The following is a 21,232-nucleotide window of genomic DNA, read 5'->3' as shown; positions in this document are numbered from 1 at the left end:
ACTCTGAAACATCACAAAAGGCACCAAATGGGTTTATTTTGTAGCAGAAAAGCAGTTTGAGCAAACGGTTGTGTTACCGTTATTGTCCATTAGGTAGCGCTGTTCATCGGTCACTAAAGGTTCACTATGAATTACCTGCAGGGGCCCAGGTGGCCCTGGTCTGACAGATCCTGTATCAGCTCAGGTTTTACACACGATCGGACCAGAGTTGCTCCTCTGAACTTTAACTTGCCTTCGCTGTTTTCTCAGAAGGCAAAGCTACTTCATTATCTCGGTTTAGTCTCCGTCACACCGCCAGTTGGTATGACCTGCGTCAAACACTCGGCCCCGGCTCGTAAAACACGGAGTACGATGGAGATTCAGAGGAATCATGAGTTGGGTGGGTGGGGCTCTTTAAGACTGTGCAGCCATTGTTTTTTTTTCTTTGAGATACACAAATATGAGAGGAGGTGTGCACAATCACACACACACACACACACCAGCGAAAAGTTAAATAGGACAAAAGAGCTTTTTATGTATTTCAGTGGTTCGTTTGGCAAAACGCCACGGAACAGTTGGAAAGAAGAAAGAGAAGTTGATCTTTGCTTTGTGGAAAGTTTCTTGTCAGACACACACACATACTAACACATACTCACACACACACACACACACACACACACACACAAGTCAATCTGATAATCAGGAATTTATGAACAAGAAAATCATGAGGTGCTACAACTCTCTCGCCGCACACCTCAGCTGTAAATCTCTCTCCACTGTTTGGAAACATGTAATTATTCAAGCGTAATGAGACTTTTCCAGTGCAGACCCTTTGATGTGGTTGATACTTCTATTTAATTTTCACATTTTGTTTGCATATTAATTTCAGCCCAACGGATATATAGACATAGCTGATAGCTGTCATGCTAATGTCAACGTTAATAAAGACACTGTCGTTCTGCAGCAAAGAGAAATGTATGTGTACAGATCACAGACTGAGAATGAAGTTGGACAACGGAATTAAGCCAACTTGTCCTGGATTTGAACGTTGCCATCTTGTGTCAAGTCGGGTTATGGAGCCTTGTGAGGTCCTGTCGATACAGGCGCTCGACCAATCACGAGTCAGCTGTCAATCATGACGTCATGAAGGATCAAATAACTAACTGGCTGGATGGGTGGGCGTGTAGGGAGGGAGGTAGTGTACAAAACAACTTCAAGAACCCATGAAACAGTCGATGTGTCTTTTCTCTCGCGTGCTGACTCCGCTGTATTGTCTCTTTTTCCTGGAAGTGCTGCTGCACCCTCAGGATGTTGTTTTGTTTGAGATCAAAATGATCGTCTGTTTTCTTAGAGAACGTTTGGAACAGTGTGAAGATGTTTTGATCAGACAAGTTACTGCCAGAACTATTAAAAGTCGGCCTGTAAGACTCAGGGGCGTCGCCTGGGAGTGATGTGTGTTTTTCTGGTGTAAAGTTCACAGGGGGGGGAGCAGATATAAAGCTGTGAAAGAAGCTTCTTGTACAGAGATAACACTGTTTTTGACTCTGAGTAACGATGAACGTGTTAAGCTGAGCTTTTGAGTTTGAGTCACAAATCCAAAACGGGAAGATAAGTGATAAAGAAGCTTGTATCACGGAGAGGAAGAAGTAATAGATGTATTCATAAAAAATAACTGGTGTGAGAGAAAGATCAATGGGGACATTGATATATGTGTGTGAACACGACAGAAATATCTTTAGGCTACATTTTATTACTACACTTTCATCCACCCCTATAAAATTTAACATCCTGCACTTCCCACAGGACTAATGCATGCTGGGAAGGTTGCTAGTGGCGGATGCTGCTTATAGCCGCCCTGCAGACAAACAAAAGATATGTTTACACACAGTGAGTCTCACAAGAATACCTGCATTGTTTACAGCCATGTTTATAGGAGTCTTCTTCCTCACGGCTCCATTGCTTTGTTTGTTGCTGCTTCACTTGGGTGGATGGATGGGTGGGTGGATGGATAGATGGAGGGGTGGTTGGATTGAGGGGTGGATTGATGGGTGGATGGATAGAAGGATAGATGGAGGGGTGGGTGGATGGAGAGAAGGACAGATGTAGGGTGGGTGGTTGGTTGTTTGGATGTGTGGATGGATGGATGGATGGAGGGTGGGTGGGTGGATGGGTAGATGGAGGGGTGGTTGGATTGAGGGGTGGATGGATGGGTGGATGGATGGTGGTGGATGGATAGAAGGAGGGGTGGGTGGATTGAGGGATGGATGATGGGTGGATGGATGGTGGTGGATGGACAGATGGAGGGTGGGTGGTTGGTTGTTTGGATGTGTGGATGGATGGATGGATGGAGGGTGGGTGGTTGGTTGTTTGGATGTGTGGATGGATGGATGGATGGATAGATGGAGGGTGGGTGGGTGGATGGGTAGATTGCTGGTTGGTCAGATGGAGGGGTGGCTGGATTGAGGGGTGGATGGATGGATGGGTGGATGGATGGACAGAAGGATGGATGGAGGGGTGTGTGTGTGGATTAAAATAAACCCGAAACATTTGAACTTTCAACTTGTGTTTTGAGCCTTTGGTCCAAGACAAACCCTAAAATCTGAATCTACTTAATTGCTACAACTCAACAGTGTGTCCATGAAGTAATAAGGACAATATGAAGTGTGTATTTCTTCAGCAGGTTATACAACACGGTGACATTTGAAATGATAAGGCTCTATTTAGGAAGTAATACAAGATTGACAAAAAGATCAACACCAGTGTTTAGCATGGGAACGATTATATCTGTGGACTATTGTTTTCTTGATCAGTCAATTCAATTTCAGATTCCTCTTTGTAATGAGAGGACACAACACAAAGACATTCAGATTCAATCACAGACATTTTATTATTAAATTCCTGCTTAAAATTGACACATGACTTAGCTAACATGACATAACTGGGTTATCAAAACCGTTGCCTGTGAGTAAAATAATCGGCCACTTGTTTCATCTCTAGTTTAATCACAGTTATGCTCATGTTCCCTGCAAGTTCAAGTTTTGTATTTACGGAACCGGAGACGAGAAAAAAGGAAATGAAACTTCTCTTTTGTTGAGACTCCAAAAACTGTGATGAAGGGGGAAAAAGGAGAAATATCAAAAGGTTTAGGTTCTGACGGCGGAAAGTGTTTCAGCATTAGATCCACTAGTGTTTGAAATGTCTCTGATGAAAGTAGCACAACCGTTCAGTTAAGTCACTCACACAAGGGAATCATGAATATGAACTCAACTCAAGCTAAAAAAAACTATGAAAAGTCATCAAACCTGGTTGTTCATTAACTTATTCAGGAACTATTTCTCCCTGTTCACAAACGAGTGGAACAACCACATAACAGCTTATTCAACTGTGGATAACGGTTCAGAACATGGTGGTTTTATGATATATTGTAGAATAATGTTTGCTCTTGTGCACAGTTCAGTGGGTGTGGTGTCAGACAATGAGATTATATGCAGTGCAGAGGGGAGGCCGAGGCAGGCGGGTGGGGGGGTTATTATGGTATGTTGGGGAAAAGGCTGCAGACCGAAGCTGTGTTTGACTCTCCACTGGCTAATTAGTGCGATTACTGCACAGCTGGATTGGCGAGCCGTTTTGCTGAGTTTTATCAAAAGGATCACTCACTCGATGAGGGCTTCGGCCCGACAACTTCTGCTTCAGCAGAGTCTCTCTATTTTAGGACCGCAGGGCTCTGTCTGGGGGAGAGGCCGTCTAAATTTAAAGAGAGTGGGAAAACTTGAAGCGGCGTCGTAATGAAACATGTTCCTCTCTGTGATGTGCGTGAAGAAGAGGCTGTGAATGCAGCGGCTGCCTTTTGTCTACTGTCCAAAACCCGGGAATGAATTTTTTACTGATATTTAATACAAATGAAAAAGGAAATAAGCAAATAAGCAAATCATCATACTTGAGAAGGTGGAAGCTTAAAAAAATGACTGAAATTCAGTCGTTTTCTTCGATAGTCTCTTCTGTGGTTATTTCCCTTTGATCAGCCACCTTCCTTTCATCATGTTAACCTTTTCCTCCCTCTGCCCTCTTTCCATCTCCCTCCACTTCTCCCGCTCATCATCCCCCTCTCCCGTCTCTTTTGCTTGACCTCTCCCTCCTCGTCTGACCTCTGCTTACCCTCTCTCTGCCACCACTCTTTCTTTTCACCTCTCCTCACCTCACTCACCCCTATCATCCCCCCCCCCCCCCCCCTCCTCCCTTACATCCAACCACTCTCTCTCTCGTTCACCTGGCATCTCTCTCCTCCCGGCAGCAGCCCGTCGGAGCAGCACGGCTCCTCCAAGCCCCCGCTGAGCTCCTCGGCCATGACATCGCGCATCCTGCTGCGGCAACAGCTGATGCGGGAGCAGCTTCAGGAGCAGGAGCGGCGGGAGCAGCGGAGACAACAGGCCTCCCAGTACCCGCAAACCACAGCGTCCCAGACCCCCGCCATCAACGTCAGCGTGCCCGCCAGTTTGCCGCCTGCTGCCCAGGTACCGCTGGAGGTGCTGAAGGTGAGCGATCAGCCGTGGTGGTGTGTAGTGGCCGGGGGGGGGGGGGGGATGTGGCACATGTGGGATTATCAGGATGTCAAAACGATGACAGTGTAATGTGTAAAGTTTCCACCTCTGGAATGAGAAGTTGCATGTGTCACTGCAGCGGTCTGAGCGGAGCGGGCGGAGCTGTATTTATAGTTATTCACTCGTGTGTGGACAGTCGGGCAATCAAGGGGTTTTCTTTGACTGTGTGTAAAAAAACACAGGAGTGAGTGGAGTGTGTTAAAATGCGTATATGGGGATTATCTTTCCTGAGAGAATTCCTCTTTAATGCATGCTGTGCTTCCAGCCATTTGGATTTAGCCATCTTTAATCCTATTTGCTCAGCTACATTCACATCTTTTCATAGCTTTGATTCCCCGGCAGTCCGAGGGACAGCAGAGCGGTGAGGTTTCGCTGTAGTAGTAGACAGAGCGTTGTGTAAGACGCTGCGTTTCAACAGGACACCTCTGGTGAGTTTCTCCGTTTGTTCTTCCAGAAAGGTTGTCGTGTTTACGAGATGACGTTAGAAATGTGTTTGAGGGGTTTTGTGTGACGCTGGCTTGCAGGTCCATGATTGAACATTTCTGTGTTCTTTCTATTTTGTGATTTAATCTATGAATTAGGATCTTTTCGTCTTTTTTCCCGGTACTTTTTACTTGGTCTTTGATTTATGAAATTATTAAACCTCATAAAGTTGCTCGGTACGAAGATTTCAAGGATTGTTTTGAGGCGATCTTGACAAACTGTTCAGTGAGTTGCTCCTGTTTCAGTTTTGCATTTGTGCTCTTTTTTAGGAAAATGTGGCTTTTACATGTTTTGAAGCAGATTTAAATGAACGCAGAGTTTTTCATGCATATGTTCTAACAAAGTCAGCTTTTGATTTTCTAATTGTTTAAGTTTCTTCGAATTTTTTAAAAGGCTTATAATGGAAATCTTTTACACACATATAATTAGCATTTGTGCATTTGTGTTTATTTACACTCTTTACACTTTTAAAATACTCTGGTTCTAAAAACTGCTAGAAAACACAAAGCAATATTGTCTCAAATATTACCACGACAAAATATTGCATATTATACCTGCTAAACATTAGAATGTGAACTGTAGCAGTAATTTAGTACTTTCAGTGGAATCAAGGTCCACTCAGGGAATACATCAAAGTTTTTTAACATGAAAGTTTTAACTGTGTAATTACTGCTAAATTGAGCTGTTGAATCCTTTGTGTTGAACCAAATCCACACTCATGGAGATTTCATGGTTACTTGGCTCAGCCCGACTTTCATCGCCCTGGATGTGTGTGGCGGCAGCGGAGGACACACATACAGTATCTCCATTGAAAACATGGCTCTCCTCATGCAGCGTAAACATTACTTGCTCCCCGTAATCTGCTGCTCTTTGAGAGGTTTAGGACGCCCCCACCCTGAACCCCCGCCCTGTGTACAATACATCAAGTTAGAGTAATTTCTCTGCTTTGCCGAGAGCTTACAGACATTCTTCATTGACTGAAGTCCGGCGAATGAAAAGGCCGTTCCAGCTTGGCGCTGTTGAGCTGGGTTAACCTGCTCCCCTGTCTGTGGGTAGATTAGCAGAGTCCACAAAAAGCTCAGGGGTACCAGGCAGAGCTGCTGGACCTCAAAAAGTGCAAACATTAAGCTCAGATGAGTTTATCTAAAGACTGATTGGACCCTTAATTAACCAAGTGACCTCTGACCTTCTGGGGAATAAGTAAAGGATCAGTTTAGGGATCAAGACAAAGGCGAGCACAGCCTTACCACACACCGAACGCTAATTCAGTGAAGAATGCTCGTAATTAGCCCCCACTGCTTTCAGTCCAAGGCATGTTCAGGAGAGAAAAAACACTGCTTTGAAATGTGGGATAACTTCCTAAAAGGGTTAAAAAATGATTTCTTCGATTCCTTTTTTTCTTTTCAAAGGATTTACGGTGCAATGAAAAGAACAAAGTCTTCAACCTCGTACAAAATGTACGTTTCTTTTGGATTAAACGGCGAGAAGCTCGTGACTAGTACGCATCAGAAAGTATACAAAGATACCACACAGATATTTGATTTGGATTTGCTCCGGTTAATTCATTCAAAGAGACGTTCTGAATTTGAAGTAGATTACGTCCAACACAAGATTAATCTATAATCTACGATAATTTACCGTGTATTTCTGCAACACTAAATATTTTTAGCCCCAGTATTTAACTTTTAGCTTTTGGAGCATTGCAGCTGCACAGAACTGCTCGCCACAATCGGCCTTGATGCTAATTTTAACATAACATTTTTCCTTTAAGTGTTTGTATTATGCTGTTAATTTGCCGAGCTTCTGCGTAATGGCATGACGATACGTCAGAGGCGAAGAAGACCACACGTTGCTCTGATGTAGCTGCTCACACAATAGCATCACAGTTGCTGTGCACGTTAACGGCTTAACTGTGAGACAAAGTGGCCTATTCTTCTCGTCTGCGCAGCAAACGGGGACGTCCTTGTTAACTTATCCTGGTCGGTCCATCATGGAGTGCCCAAAGCACACTTGTATAAAAAAAAAATTAACGAAACAAATCGCTGTTTGTCATTCTGCTCCCCCCCCGCGTCCTCCCTCAGTGTTTCTGACTCGTTTGGGTTTGCGTTGCCGAGGCCCCGGGGCCGACGCGGCTGAGACCCAGTTGTTAAACAACAAGATGTCTTGTTTGCTGTGGTTGCTGATGCTGAGAGCGAGCTGGCTGATGTCACATTCACAAACAGTGTATTTTGGAGAGAGTACATTCAGTGAAGTTGGGCAGAGTTCTCCCGGCTCTGAGAATTCTCTGTAATTGATTTGCTCGGCTCTGTGGTTTCTCCGCACGCTGACCAGTCCGGTCTGTGGTTCATGTGTCCACGTTGGGAATGTTGGAAGAAAAGCAGCCTCACTCTTCAGGTGTCTTAAATTATTTTTCACTTTCAGCCCAGTTCTTCCTAACATCTTAAGGCCAAGATGTTCCAGCTTGAGGTCTGCAGCCCTCTGGGGCTTCAGTGAACTCACCCCAGTGAGATCATCTCATTATGTGTGATAATTTAGGAAATCCCTGAGGACAGAAACAAGCTGGTAAAAACACCAACGCTCTTTGAAATGCAAAGACAAAGCTGAATCGCTAGATCTTTGAAATGACTTTTCACTTTATCGTGTAAGAGCTGCAGCTAATGCTTGTTTATGTTTTTGTAATCAATTAATCTTCAGATTGTTTTCTGTATTAAATAACAAAGCATGTGGCCTGAACAACTTTGCAATGCACATTAGGTGATGTATTCACATTGTTTTGTTTTTGTTCGACCAGCAGACCAAAATCTAAAGATATTTTAATCCCTAATGAGAAAAAGAAAAGCAGATAATCCTCACTTAATCTCCAACTAAAAACTTTAACTTTGAATCTGTGATTTTCATTTGATCAATATTTGCATACATTGACTACTGACACAAAAAGTCTACAGTGGACAAAAAACATTTTCTAATGGGCCACCTCTGAATCTGTCTCGTAATGCACTCACCGACCTCGCAGCTTCTATTGTTGGTGCAGGAGGGAGAGAGACAGTTGAATGCGGCGCCGACAGTAATCCTCTGTACAGTTTCTTTATGCAGCCAGAGGCCTTATGTTCTCAGGTCGTCCATCCCGTTCTCATGAAACAGCTCAATTGAGGGATTTCCTCAACATTGATGCAAACGTTCACCTGGACTCACAGATTAACTGATAAGAAAAATCAAGGCCACTGTGGGGTTGTATCAAATGTGATCCAAACGTGTTCCTGAACTTGCTCAGAGGCCAAAGGTCAACGTTACAGTGACCTCAGGTTTTTGACCACAACTCAAACATTCATACTTTAATTATGACAACATACACTCAAAACCTTTTATTGAATATAGATATTTGAAATGAGATTTTTCGAACATGGATGCAAACTGAAACTGGTCTGTTTGGAGGAGACAAACGACTGAGAGGCGGTAATTTCGTGGTACATCAGTCAGTGCTTCCGACAGTGCAGCTGTCAGTTGTATGGATGTGTGAATTTACGATATATACAAGGACAGTGGGTCGTCCCTATCTGTGCTCAACCAAAACATTATGGCTGCTTGTCGCAGTGGTTTGTAACCTGGAGGTCAGTGAACAACCAAAGTGTCACAAGATGAGTTTAGGGGTCTGGAGATCATTGACAGGATCCCCCCCCCCCCCCCCCCCCCCCCAAAAAAAAAAAATTACTATTGCACCAACAAAAGAAGCTGCGAGGTGCATTACGAGACAGATTCAGAGATGGCCCATTAGAAAATGTTTTTTGTCCACTGTAGACTTTATGTGACAATTTGGCATAATTAATTAGAGAAGATTCGGTTAGATAAGATCAGTTAAAATATAATTAGATAAGATAGAACACTTTGTTAATCCCAAAGGACTTTGTCGTGCCAGTTTATTCCAAGATTACAGTATCAATTATATATTAGAAAACAGTGATTGAAACGATAGAGAATTCAATATAAAACATAAAAGACTCAGAAAAACTTAGAAACTAATACAAAAGTGGAAGTAAGTAAGTACAAATGATAATATTGGTGAGTAATGTGGAATATTGCACCTAATATGCTGGAAAAACTTTAATATTAACCATATTGCACATGCTAAACAATATTGCAAAGTCAATGTAAAAATATAATTCTAGGGAAAACCCAGAGAAGCTGACACATAACTGCCCTTAACCACTGTGGTGATCATTGTATTACTTCTGCATGTGATAGTAAACCTGACCTTCAGAGGCTCAGAGGCAGGAGTAGAAATAACAAAAGTGGCTAAAGTCTCTCTTTTCCCACCGAGGCAGCTGCTCTAACATGGTGATTGTTCAGCTACAGAGAAGGACACCACACTCATGTGGTCGAGCCGTTTTCCCACAAACAAATGTTAATCCCCATATCGGGACCGAATTTAAAACTGTCACTTTGACTACGGAGAGGGAAAAAAACAATCCCAGAGGATTTGATTACAGAAGAGGAATCGATTCAACATTCAAATCTTTTTATTAATTTCCGAGCAGTAGGTGAAGACTCGGTTTGCGACCAGCACTAATGAACCTCTTTCTTTTCTTTTTGCCAAAAGCGTGATCTGTGTTTGTTCCTTAATGGGTCATTGATGTCCTGTAAATGTGCCTCTGTTCGCTGGCACCAGATTTACAACCCTGTAATGATGATTTACAGCCGAAGGTGATGTCAGTCGTATACCTGCAGGACACCATGTATGTTAATGCAACTCACATGAGTCTCCGCTGCAGAACAATGATAATGGATCAGGGCACGGAGAAAGGCTGTGACTGACTGTTTTGTTGTGGTGAGAAGTAAAAGAAAGACCGTGTGTAAATGATGTTTTTAAAATATCCTCCGTGGCTATTTTACAATGCACACCTGAAGGATCGGGTGAAGGTGAAGATATCTTTATTATCCCCGAGGGGCAATCTGTTTTACAGTATAACAGCTCTGCCACGGATTCAAACATTTGTGTAGGTTTTTTAACATCGTCAAATTTTTCTCAATGTATATATAGAAAGATATATTATTTGAAAAACCTCTGAATATAACGTTTAAACTGTAAATAAAATCGCTATGACTGAACTGAATCCGTGTCGGCTGCTTCCAGACATGCACTGAACTCTCAGTTTTCATGTATATCCTTCAGGGGCTGTGTGTGAGAGCACAAGTGTTCGAGTCAGTTGCTTCGGAGAATTTTCAGTTTAACGTTGTGGGCATCAGACAGTGAAACCCTCACAGCCTCACTGGCACTGGTTTCCATGAAGCTGTAGTTGTCGACACCACAGGTGAAACCAAAGAAATCTCTCGTATATAGGCAGCACAGTTTGTCGTAAAGGTGCGTTTCGACTGTTACAGACCATACAGGTGTTTTAATTAACTTTACCTTTTTTACTTCATTTGATAGGGACAGTGCATACGGTATTTATCACATTTCTCAAAATATGCCAGAGTTATTCATAGAGGCTAATTTTCATCTGGAGTCCCTGGACAGGCGATAAAAGCACTAAGAATTAAAGCATTGGAAATATAAAAGGGATAGTTCACCCAAAAAAGGAAAATTCACTTGTTATCTACTCACCACTATGGAGATGGAGTGTTTGGTGTGTGGGGGGGGGGGGGGGGGGGGGGGGTACAAATCCAGTACAACTGAAGTTACTGGTGACCACTTCTTTAAAAGTAATAAAACATCCTGTGGTGTCGTCCAGGCCCCGACATTTAAATTTGACTCTAAACGAGGTCATTTACACCAATTTTTAACCTCATGTTCCCTGTGATCCTCGTTCCTGGAGTCATGTTCACGTTCAAGCGCCTTTCTCCCTTTAGCAACTATAAAAGCAGCGAGAGACACAAACATAAAAGCAACAACACAATATTATATAAAGTCTGGCTTAGGCAACGTAGAAGTAGAATGCTGAATTTACTGCCTAAAGAAAATCATCCGTTGCAAGATAACATACGTGCAAATGTGGATTTGTATTTGAGTGTTTGTGCTCAGCAGTCAAGGTTTTTTATTTTCTTTGTTCTTTGGTCCACGTGTATTCTGGAATATAAGTTGCTGTAGGAGACAGTTATTTATTAGTTCCATAACCACTAGCTGCATAACTGTGTTCATCCATAACCATATAGTTTCATCTGGAGCCTGTGACCCCCACCCCCCCTCAGCTCACTAGACCAACCCAACTCTTCCGTGCCACAACTGAACAAACGTATCAGTTTCCCAGATCACGTAGCCCGGATTGTTATTCATTTGCTTCGAGACGCGGTTCGCCTGTTGTCTCCGATTAGAAGAGTCAATTAGAGGCACGAGGAGAGGCGAGCTGCGGACAAACAAGGATGAGACAGACTTTATTCTTTGTGCTGTGTGGAGCTGGGAGCACATGCCAAGCATCCTCAGGGTTTGAGCAGAAAAAAAAGAAAAAAAAGAAGTGGATGGGCCTATAAGTAAGAGCCCCGGGGACAAGTCTCAGTAAAGGAGGTGGCCGTTAGGAAACAAAGGCGTTGACTGTAAGAACCGCATCCTGACATCAAGTGACACACCATAAAGGGATAAATTCAGATTTTACATAAAACAACACAAATTTGAAAAGGCTCATTGTGTTGTCCTGAGATTCTTTGACATGCATAACTAATTACCTTCCGTGCCCCTTAAAAGATCAGCTGGATGTGTCTGTCCTCATACTCGCAGAGCTTCATCCTCAAGTGAGACCGAGAGGGAAGCAGCTGGAGCACTTGGTAGTTTGGATAGAAGTTCAAACACAGAAGCTGCACTTTAGTTTTGTCCTTTTTTTATTTAACTTTTGACGGATCTGTAAAAGATGTTTGACATGCTTGGATATCACGGTTACGAGGTACGTTAAAGATTTATCTTATATTTAGAGGAAGAGTGTTTTATATAGTTTCTATATCTAGTGATGAACTATCTATCGTGTCTTTATCTGTCTTCGCTGCCTCAATAGAAATCAGGCAAAATGCAGGAAAGGTTTTAAAAACACAATCTGCAAATGGGAGCTGGAAAACGCTGCGGCTCTGTTTCTGATGTGTCTCAGCCTTTGACATCTGTCTGAAGTGTGTTTATTTTATTTGCCTTAGTAGCTTTTCTGGATCATTAATGCTGCGCGGGGGATTAATGATCCACAGAAATCAAATTCATCCATAACCGGGGAGCGCAGAGACGGGCGGGCTTGTGATTTTTCTTATTTTTTCCATTTGCTGCTGAAAATATGCAGAGTCTGAGCCGAGAGAGAAATATGTGGAAAAATGTTTACTTGTGAGCCTCTTTGAGATTACAACTCCTGACTGTGTCTCAAAAGTAGAAATGCATAATGCATCGCGGCGTTTGAAATCTATGTCAAGTCTATTTTAATATTTAAGTCTGTGCTGTGACTTTGAGTTATTTTTAGAGCTTGTTTTATAATCCAGTAAAAGACGACTTGTTAGATATGCATATATATATATATCTCCAAACAATTTTTAGAGGTAGAGTAAGTGAACATTCTCTGTCTCTTTCTAATGAGCTCAACGCGTTCTTTTCCTTTTCTTTATTTGCGTATTTGTCATATTCTCTTCTCACGTCTCCTTCCTCTTCTCCCTCCTCGTCCCCTCTCGCCCCTCCAGGTTCAGACTCACCTGGAGAACCCAACCAAATACCACATCCAGCGCTCCCAGCAGCAGCAGGTGAAGCAGTACCTGGGGAAGCTCGGCTCTCAGGTGTTGAGCTTGCCCTGCCACAACCAGCCCTCTGACCACGGGGGCATGCCGCCAGGGCCGGGCAACAGTGCCCCCAACAGCCCTATGGCCTTACTCACCCTGAACTCCAACTGCGAGAAAGAGGTGACTGGATTCAAACCTGCGGAAGATGGAAAATACTTCTTCTTCTTCTTCTTTCATCTTTTTCTCATTAACTCACACTTGTCGTTATATCTGTTATGTTTTAGATGGATGATGTCATCGATGATATTATCAGTCTGGAGTCCAGTTACAGCGATGACATCCTCGGCCTTATGGACCCGGGACTTCAGATGGCAAACACAGTAAGTGTCCTCAACACTGAGTCCTGCATACAGACCCAGTACTACACACCCAGGACTACAGACCCAGTACTACAGACCCAGTACTACAGACCCAATACTGTTAAAGCAGAGATAACAAGGACCCCCTACAAGATAGGAAAATAATCCGGGGCTGAATCTTTAAACTTTACATGGTGCCACGGACCCTCATTTAAGAACCACAGTGTTAAAGGTCACCACACGAGAGCATAGTAAACTAGATCTTAACCTGTGTGATTTATTTTATTATTACGCAAAAGGTGCATGATGGTGCAGATCCAGATCGAGGGGGGGGGGGGATCAAGGATCTTTTGTCACTTTCTAACTAGCATTTTCTGTGTCACCACCTCTCCCATTAGTGCTGATAAGCATCTATGCAGGAGGATTGGGGGGGGGGGTCTGTGATCCCTTGTTAACGTCTTTGCTTTGTCCCCTCAGATCCCCATGCAGGCTAACATCATGGACATGTATGGTAATCAGGGTATGGCCCAGCAAGGTCTGCCCATCAGCAACTCCTGCCCTGCCAACCTGCCAAACATCAAAAGGGAATACTCAGGTGAGCTTCTTCCACCTCTGGCAACGAAAACATCCGTGATCTGTATCATTCAGCCTCTCTAATGCAGGGAAACTGTGAACGCAGCTTTTTACTATTAGTTCAGTCCTCGTCCATGTGTGGAGGTCAACTGTCCGTGATGTGGGTTTTCCTGTGTGTTTTTAACATTTTAACTTTTAACACAACCTGCTTTATCCCATAGTTTCACAATCCCCGGCCATCATGCATATGCTGGATAAGTCTGGTTCCTGTGGCAAGTTTGAGAACTACCAGCGGCCTGAAGGTTTCCCCGTGGGTACGTCTGCCTCCTTCACCTCAAAATGAGGAAATTTGCTGCTGCACATTTTCTATATGATTCACTGTCACTGTTCATTTGGTGGCTTGATCCAAATGTTGTTGTTTTTTCTAGTAGCGGAAGTACGAGCAATGGCAAAGGAAAGGCAGAAGAAGGATAACCACAATTTGAGTGAGTTTAAATTGCTCTTTAATCCCTGTTATTTCTACATTGTACATATCAACATTTAAAAATACTTGTGTGTGCGTTGGGGGCGTCATTTCATCATCTAATCCTCAATTTGGTTCGGCTCTGTTTTTGCAGTTGAGAGAAGACGACGGTTCAACATCAACGATCGAATCAAGGAGTTGGGGACTCTGATTCCAAAGTCCAACGACCCGTAAGTTACCTGTTACAGTCACGGTAGTGGTGGAGAGCATCATTTGTCACAGGGACATGTAAAGTCTCCCGTGGACAAGGAAGGGAAATGGCAAGAAGTGATAAAAGTGGAAAATTTGATTTATACGGGCGTGTAATTCACCCTCGAGCCACGAGAGCAGTGGCCTGGTGAATGGAAAGAGTTAAGGCTGTGGTGGAGTCGATTATTCAGGTCATGTCAACAAATACAAAACAGAATACAAATTGTGTTCAATTTAGGTTTGAAATACAACCAAACAAAGTAAAATGATCCATTTAAAGAAATATCACAAAACTTTTAAATGAACAAACTCACAGAGTAGATGAAATGTATTATCGGAGTTTGATGTGTTTGCTTTGAGATGATGAACATATCCATCATATGTCAATTTTGTATGTATTTAGTGAGTGTGTCCACCCATGGTTGTTTTGTTAAACCCCAGCTGGGTGCTCCGCCCACACACCCACACACACACACAAACATACACACAGTCACTCACACCTACAGACACACAAACTCAGTGACTGTCCTTCCACAAACACCGAGCTTAAAATAACTTAATATAATGAAAAGAAAAGAATGCCTGTCCTTTTGAAATCATTACTTTAAATGTAAATTCATGAATTCAAATGTAGGGAAACAAATACATTTAAGAGTTTAAAGATTTTAAACCTAGATTTTTCTGCAGCTCCATAAAACCCCTGAGCTACGTCTTGGTGACAGCTGTGCTCAGGCAGGAGGCAGAAAAGGGCCGAGAGCGTCTGAGGAGCAGGAGAAGTTGTTTTTGAGCCTGAATCAATTTGAATCACAAAAATACTGCATCTAAAAAATGTGTCAGTGGTTTCTACATTGAAACTTTAGGAATAGAGTTTAGTTTAGTTGTGTGTTTATGATTGATCACTACATTTTGCGGAGGCTCTTTGATTGACACGTGTTTCAGATGCTAGAGGAACAAACTGAAGGTTTGCAGGATTACGCGAAAAGCACATCAAAGATTAGCATCCATTAAAATTGTGGAATCCTGGAATGTTTCCAGTTTCTTTAATTCTGATTCTTATAGCATGTTTTACAAATTTAAAAATTATATAGAAGCACTTTTGAACTTTTTCTAAACCACACTCCACCTTCTAAAGAAGCCAGGAACACGTGTTCCAGTGAGAAACAGAAGCAGTGAAACCACACAGGGTTTTCAAGCTGCTTTATTCCTCAACGTAAAGATTTGAATAAAAATAAGAAACGTGACCTCTGCCCCATCGTGTGGAGAATCACCAACCAGATCCAACTTACCGACTAATCGAGAAGTTACAAACAATGCAAAGTCTGCGTTGATTCCAATAGTCGACTACGATCTTGTGACGGGGGGAACGAGGCAGTTTGACCGGCGTGGCGAAACGGATGCACACGCCGTTTTGTCACACGTCACGCCTCTGATTCCCTGATGTGCGCACTACACACTTTGACGCCATTATTTTAACTGTAACCACGTAAAACAAAGCGTGCATTGTGACGGGGTCCTCGTCAGAATACGACATATATAACAATGCTCTGCTACAACGTCTGGGGCAAACAACGCAAAACCCACTGCTAGCCAGTTAGCCAGTTAGCCGTTTGTACTGGTCAGGCATAATGGATGGTGGTTTTTCGTTGGCGTTTGCTTCGTGACGTGAATAAAGTTGTATTTTTGATTCTCCTCATCTGGGGTCATATATGTCGACAATGGTGGGAAAAACGACAGCTCCCGTGATCCCTCACTGCTTCACACTGTATAATGAAATGATTCACGGGCAAATCTACTATTTGGCAACGTACACACAGAATCCACACCGTAGGGCAGAGTCATACCAGTTCACACCATCCACCCTCATCTCAATGCCTCACATCAATACTGGGACTATAGGATGTGAGAATAATGGCTCCTCTCTGATCTGCAGAGACATGCGCTGGAACAAAGGAACCATCCTGAAGGCCTCGGTGGACTACATCAGGAAGATGCAGCGAGAGCAGCTGAGGGCAAAGGAGCTGGAGATCCGGCAGAAGAAGCTTGAACATGCCAACAGACACCTGATGCTGAGGATACAGGTAAATAACAGCTCCGACCTTTTGATACACAACATGGGGTCAGAAGGGACCCGGATCAGTTTTTAGTTCTTCTAAATCTTTAGAGTAAATTCATTTCGTAGTTCAGTATTTCAGGTATTCCTCAATTAACTTGTTTTTGATAATCACAAATACTTACTTACATTTTTTCGTTTCATGGGTCCAGAATTACTCATATTCATTTTCTATGTAGTCTCATGCATGGCTGAGTTGAAATAAATGTATTTATCAATTGATATTCCAGGTATTCATTAAATATCTTGTTTTGATAACCGTAAATCAATGTTCTGACTTACTCAATAAACATGAATCTTGTACTTAGGGAACAGACTCAGAGACCATGTGACAGAACGATATACAAATCATTAGATTAAAAGGAGGCTTACAGTGTGGTTTCTGAGTTAGAGGGTGGGGGGGGGGGGTCTCATCTTTAAGCCCACCCCACCTAAAACAAATAGATCCTTCCCCACTATTTGAAAACATTAGTACACTTTCTGGAAATGGGTCAGATTTCTGGGAAAAGGAGCAGAGGCACTAGTTTGCACAGCAGTGTACTTCAAAGCGTGAACTTGTAACTGATTTACCATGAGCATCAGTGTGATTCAGCGCGGCCGGCCGTGATAGGGGGGTCAAATTGTGGATTTGTTATGCAGTAATTAATTAGAGCGGCGTGTTGCATAATCAGTGGGAATAGGAAAAAGGATTTTTTTTACGAGCCACAGTCATGTCAGTGGAAAATACAGGATTCCTGACCGGGCCCAGTCAAACAGCTGTTTTAATTCTAAAGCACATGTCATACACAGAGGTAGAAATGAATTGTGTTGTGTCAGAGAGTGAAATGTGTGTTTGGTTGTTTTGCAGGAGTTGGAGATGCAGGCCCGGGCTCACGGCCTCAGCATCGCGTCCGCCCTCTGCTCCGCCGACCTGGGGCCCCGGGGCGTCAAGATGGAGCCCTCCCTGGAGGACTGTCACCCGGAGCTGTACACGTTCCACCCACACCACCAACACCACCAGGGCTGCACCCCCGAGCCGCCCGGCGCCCTGGAGCTGAGCGACGGCCACTCCAACTACCCGGACGGCCACTACAGCGTCCAGGGCAAGTCCAAACTCAACGACATCCTCATGGAAGACAACCAGTCGCCGGTGAGAGGCGGGGACCCTTTGCTCTCGTCCGTCTCCCCGAGCACGTCGAAGGACAGCAGCCGCAAGAGCAGCGTGAGCATGGATGAGAACGAGGAGGACTGTTAGCACCCCCTCCTGGAGGACAGCGCACCTGCATCTCCTGCGACAACATCCTCCAACTCGCTCTCAGCTGCTGGACTCGCTCTCCTCTTTGTCTCATTCGGGGTTTTTGTTGTTTTTGTTGTTTTCCTCCCGCCCGTGTTTACATGCGTTGAATCTTTTTTTTATTTTTTTTTTAGGGTTTGTTTTGTTTTGTTATATCTTTGTCTTTTCAGCCCCTGATTTCAAAGACTGATTTTAAAGTCTGTTTGCTTTTAATCAATACTTTGATGACAATGAGGTACAAAAGTAGACGTTTTTGTATTTAAAAAAACAAATCTATATATAAATATATATATATGCATTTATCTTTGGATAGACGCTAGATTATGTTTATTTCTATTGATTCCAAAGAATCTAGGGAAGTTATAAATCATGGTCAGACGTGTAGATATTCTTGTGGTGAGATGAACACTGCTTTTTAAAAAATCATTAGCAATAATAGAAGAAAAGAAAAGTCTATTTATTACTTTAGTGCTTTACACTCCTTGTGTCTTAGATTGAACTTGAATGTGCTGATGCCTTATTGAGATGTGTAGACATCGATGTTGTATTGCTATGCACATGTTTTTGGCTGTTAGCTGAGTCTTTGTCAGTCTTCCAGTTGAAATGTCTTCCTTGACAAATATTAATCCTTTGTAGATTTGATCTTATTTATGTATCTATGTAAACAGGACTTTATATACCTTTATGTACACATTCCCCTTTTAAAAAAGAATATTTATAATAAGGCTTTTGAAAGAGCCCCATGAAATAAAAGTACCAAAATATATAAACATCTCCTTTTTTTGATAATTGAAATGAACAGTGAGAGTTAATCTTACGCTTTTATTCAGTGTTATGATGTCGAGATGATGCACAATGATCCAGTAACGATAGAGAAAGGTCAAGTTTCACCAACACCTGCCTCACCCGCCCCGTGCTGAGTGACCCGGCAGTGTGCGCCACATACATCACCAAAACATTCCTCACTGCCAAAACTACTGAAATACTCCCATAAAATATAAGTAAAGAATCTTTTTTTTTTACAATAAAACGTGTAGAATCTTCGCTCCTGTCAAAATGAAGGACACAGGCAACGAGTTCACTCTACAGACCTGAATGTTTTTACCTTATTCTACAAATATTTAATATGTGATTGATTTATTAAAGATGAATCAGTTTTTATTATACTCTTGTCTGTAGGAATCAGACGAACATACCGATCGTCATACGTGTTGATTCTTAGTTTTTATAATGGTCCATTCATTTTCCTAAATTATTGTTTTGTTTTTGTTTTTACACCACTGCGATGACATTTCACATTCAGTACGTTGTTTTTATTTTTCCTTTTTTTCCATTATGTGAACATTTATATTGCAACGGAGTATAAGGAGACCGCCTTGGGATTTTGTATGAAATGCATGACATTGTCAAAAACACTGGAATGACCTCTGTAAACTGAAACGTGGTTTGTTTGCCTGTTTTCTTTTTCTTTTGTATCTAAGCATAAACTAACTATTGTATTTTGGGCTTTTTTTGTTTTTCAAATGCAAACACAACATTGGATGAGATTGTATATTCCTCCTGGTGTGTGGCGGTTGTTGTTTGTTTGAGAGACTTGTTTTCAAACGTTCGCTTTTATTCGCCTTCGTTAACGACTACCTGCGGCTTGCCGAGAGCCCTGTTACATTAGAGCCTCCAACTATGCAACCGGCTGAAGTTGTGCCTGTCGAGCGGCGTCACGGCTCCACAACGTGATCTCCTCATGAATCAGTCTCAAGCAGTATCTAAGTGATGATCTTTTCTGAATTAATTTAAAGTGCCTTACAGTCGTTTATTTGACCCTGATGATGCAACTTTGTGTTTCTTTCGTTGTCCGGTGCTGCCGAGGAGTGCTGAGTCATGCCTTAGAGAGCAATACAGTATACAACACACAAAAAAAAAGAGAACACAAGACAAAAGTGTTGGGTAGAAAAAAGACAAGTGGAGCATTGTGAAATGAATCCTCGTAAAAGTAAAGAGAGTAAAATATGCAATTAAGCCTCTAAATTATGACTATTGATTGTTGCTGATTGTTATTTTATCATTCTTATTCCCATAGTTTTATTTATTTAGTAAAGAAATGTATATTTTAAAGTGCCTTTTTTTTCCAAACGTCTGTTTTTATTTCACATCATATTGTCATGAAAGCTTTAGATTAGGGGAAACGTTGATATGAAAATAAGAACGATGAAACAACTTGTCAGAGCAATGTTTGAAGTTAAAAAATATTTTTAAAACTGCAACAAAACCATTTTAAGTGTCCAGATAACTGAGAGGACATTTGGTTCGGTCTAAGGATTTATTGTAAAAACATTTTCATAGTCACAATTTCAGTTAGTCCTTCACTTTATGATTATTTATTCACAATCTCCTCTCAGTTCAATACAGAAACATTTGGAGCTCTTTATATTTGTGTTTGTGCATTGTGTGTTTTCCTTGTGAAGGTCAAGCTCTACTCTGAAGAAAGTGTTGTTTTTGTTTCCAAAGTTGTTTTGAATATTCATTTTGAGACTAGTACGAATGTAGTTCAAGGTGATAACTGCCAAAAAATGTGTTGCCAAAAATCAAAGTTTATATAAAAGTCATGAAGAGATATAGACCGCTGAGCTGAAGCACCTTTGTTTCTGTGTTTCTGCTTCTTAAGTAAAAAAAAAAAAAAAAGCAATACATCATGATGGCAATCAAACAGTGTGAGAGTGGAAGAAATAATCTCAACTGGAGATCCACTTAGTTACTAATCCCTGAGCTTTCAGGCGCCTTCATCAAATTACCTAAATGTGGATCTGCCGTCACGTGATAACAATATTTATATTTGTGTTGTCACATCGGAAACACAGCAGCCCTGATAAACCTGAAAGCTCTGTAGACATCTTGATTTATTCAAGTGGCCCTCTGCGATCACACCAGTCCCAGCTTTCGAGCCTTAACACTGCAGCACACCCAGACCTGTAACTTTGCCATTTGACTGAACCCAGATCAGCTTTTTAATCTAATGGAAACTGGTAAATCACTCAAACCCTGAAATGTGACTGAACAACAGTGTGACACACATAGTGACGGCAGGTTATTCAAAGCCTTCGCTATATGACTGATTTCCCCATGAATATCCCAACTGTTAATTATGATGATGGTAAAAACATTATGGGTGAACCACTAATGAAGAACCATGTTATCTTATGTCAGACCTGTGCTCGTTCTCATCCCTGTGGCTCAATGCAAACACGTCCTCGGCTGATGATGCTACTGTTCTTATAGTTACAGATTATATGAGATGAATGTAGCAACTGTGACTGTTTCAGATTAGTGAACTCTAACTCGTTGGTACTCGATGTGGAAACGATGTCGTGAAAAATATTAAAAGTTTTATTTGAAGGTTGGGGGAGCTCGTGTTTTTTCTTGAGATCTCATCATTCGCACCAAGTATTTATAACTGACAACTGTTTGTTTTAAGATGGG

General features: G+C 42.2%; 1 protein-coding gene across 3 annotated transcripts in view; it reads left to right on the top strand.

The window, feature by feature from the left end:
* Positions 1-21,148, top strand: part of LOC133956793 (microphthalmia-associated transcription factor-like) — a 30,362-nt gene extending 9,214 nt beyond the window's left edge. For 2 of the 3 annotated variants that reach the window (XM_062392101.1, XM_062392103.1), the window contains exons 2-10: positions 4,271-4,511; positions 12,696-12,911; positions 13,016-13,111; positions 13,568-13,685; positions 13,885-13,977; positions 14,092-14,148; positions 14,281-14,356; positions 16,306-16,453; positions 17,333-21,148. In XM_062392101.1, the coding sequence (XP_062248085.1) occupies positions 4,271-4,511; positions 12,696-12,911; positions 13,016-13,111; positions 13,568-13,685; positions 13,885-13,977; positions 14,092-14,148; positions 14,281-14,356; positions 16,306-16,453; positions 17,333-17,719 (1,432 nt within the window). In that variant the 3' untranslated portion in view covers positions 17,720-21,148. The remainder of the gene's footprint in view (positions 1-4,270; positions 4,512-12,695; positions 12,912-13,015; positions 13,112-13,567; positions 13,686-13,884; positions 13,978-14,091; positions 14,149-14,280; positions 14,357-16,305; positions 16,454-17,332) is intronic. The other variant, XM_062392102.1, reaches the window with a different exon arrangement.
* The last annotated feature ends 84 nt before the right edge of the window (positions 21,149-21,232 follow it).

The sequence above is a fragment of the Platichthys flesus genome, chromosome 7, assembly GCF_949316205.1.
Source record: "Platichthys flesus chromosome 7, fPlaFle2.1, whole genome shotgun sequence".
NCBI lineage: Eukaryota > Metazoa > Chordata > Actinopteri > Pleuronectiformes > Pleuronectidae > Platichthys > Platichthys flesus.
The sequence above is the reverse complement of the archived record's forward strand: the minus strand, read 5'-3'. Positions and strand labels throughout refer to the sequence as shown.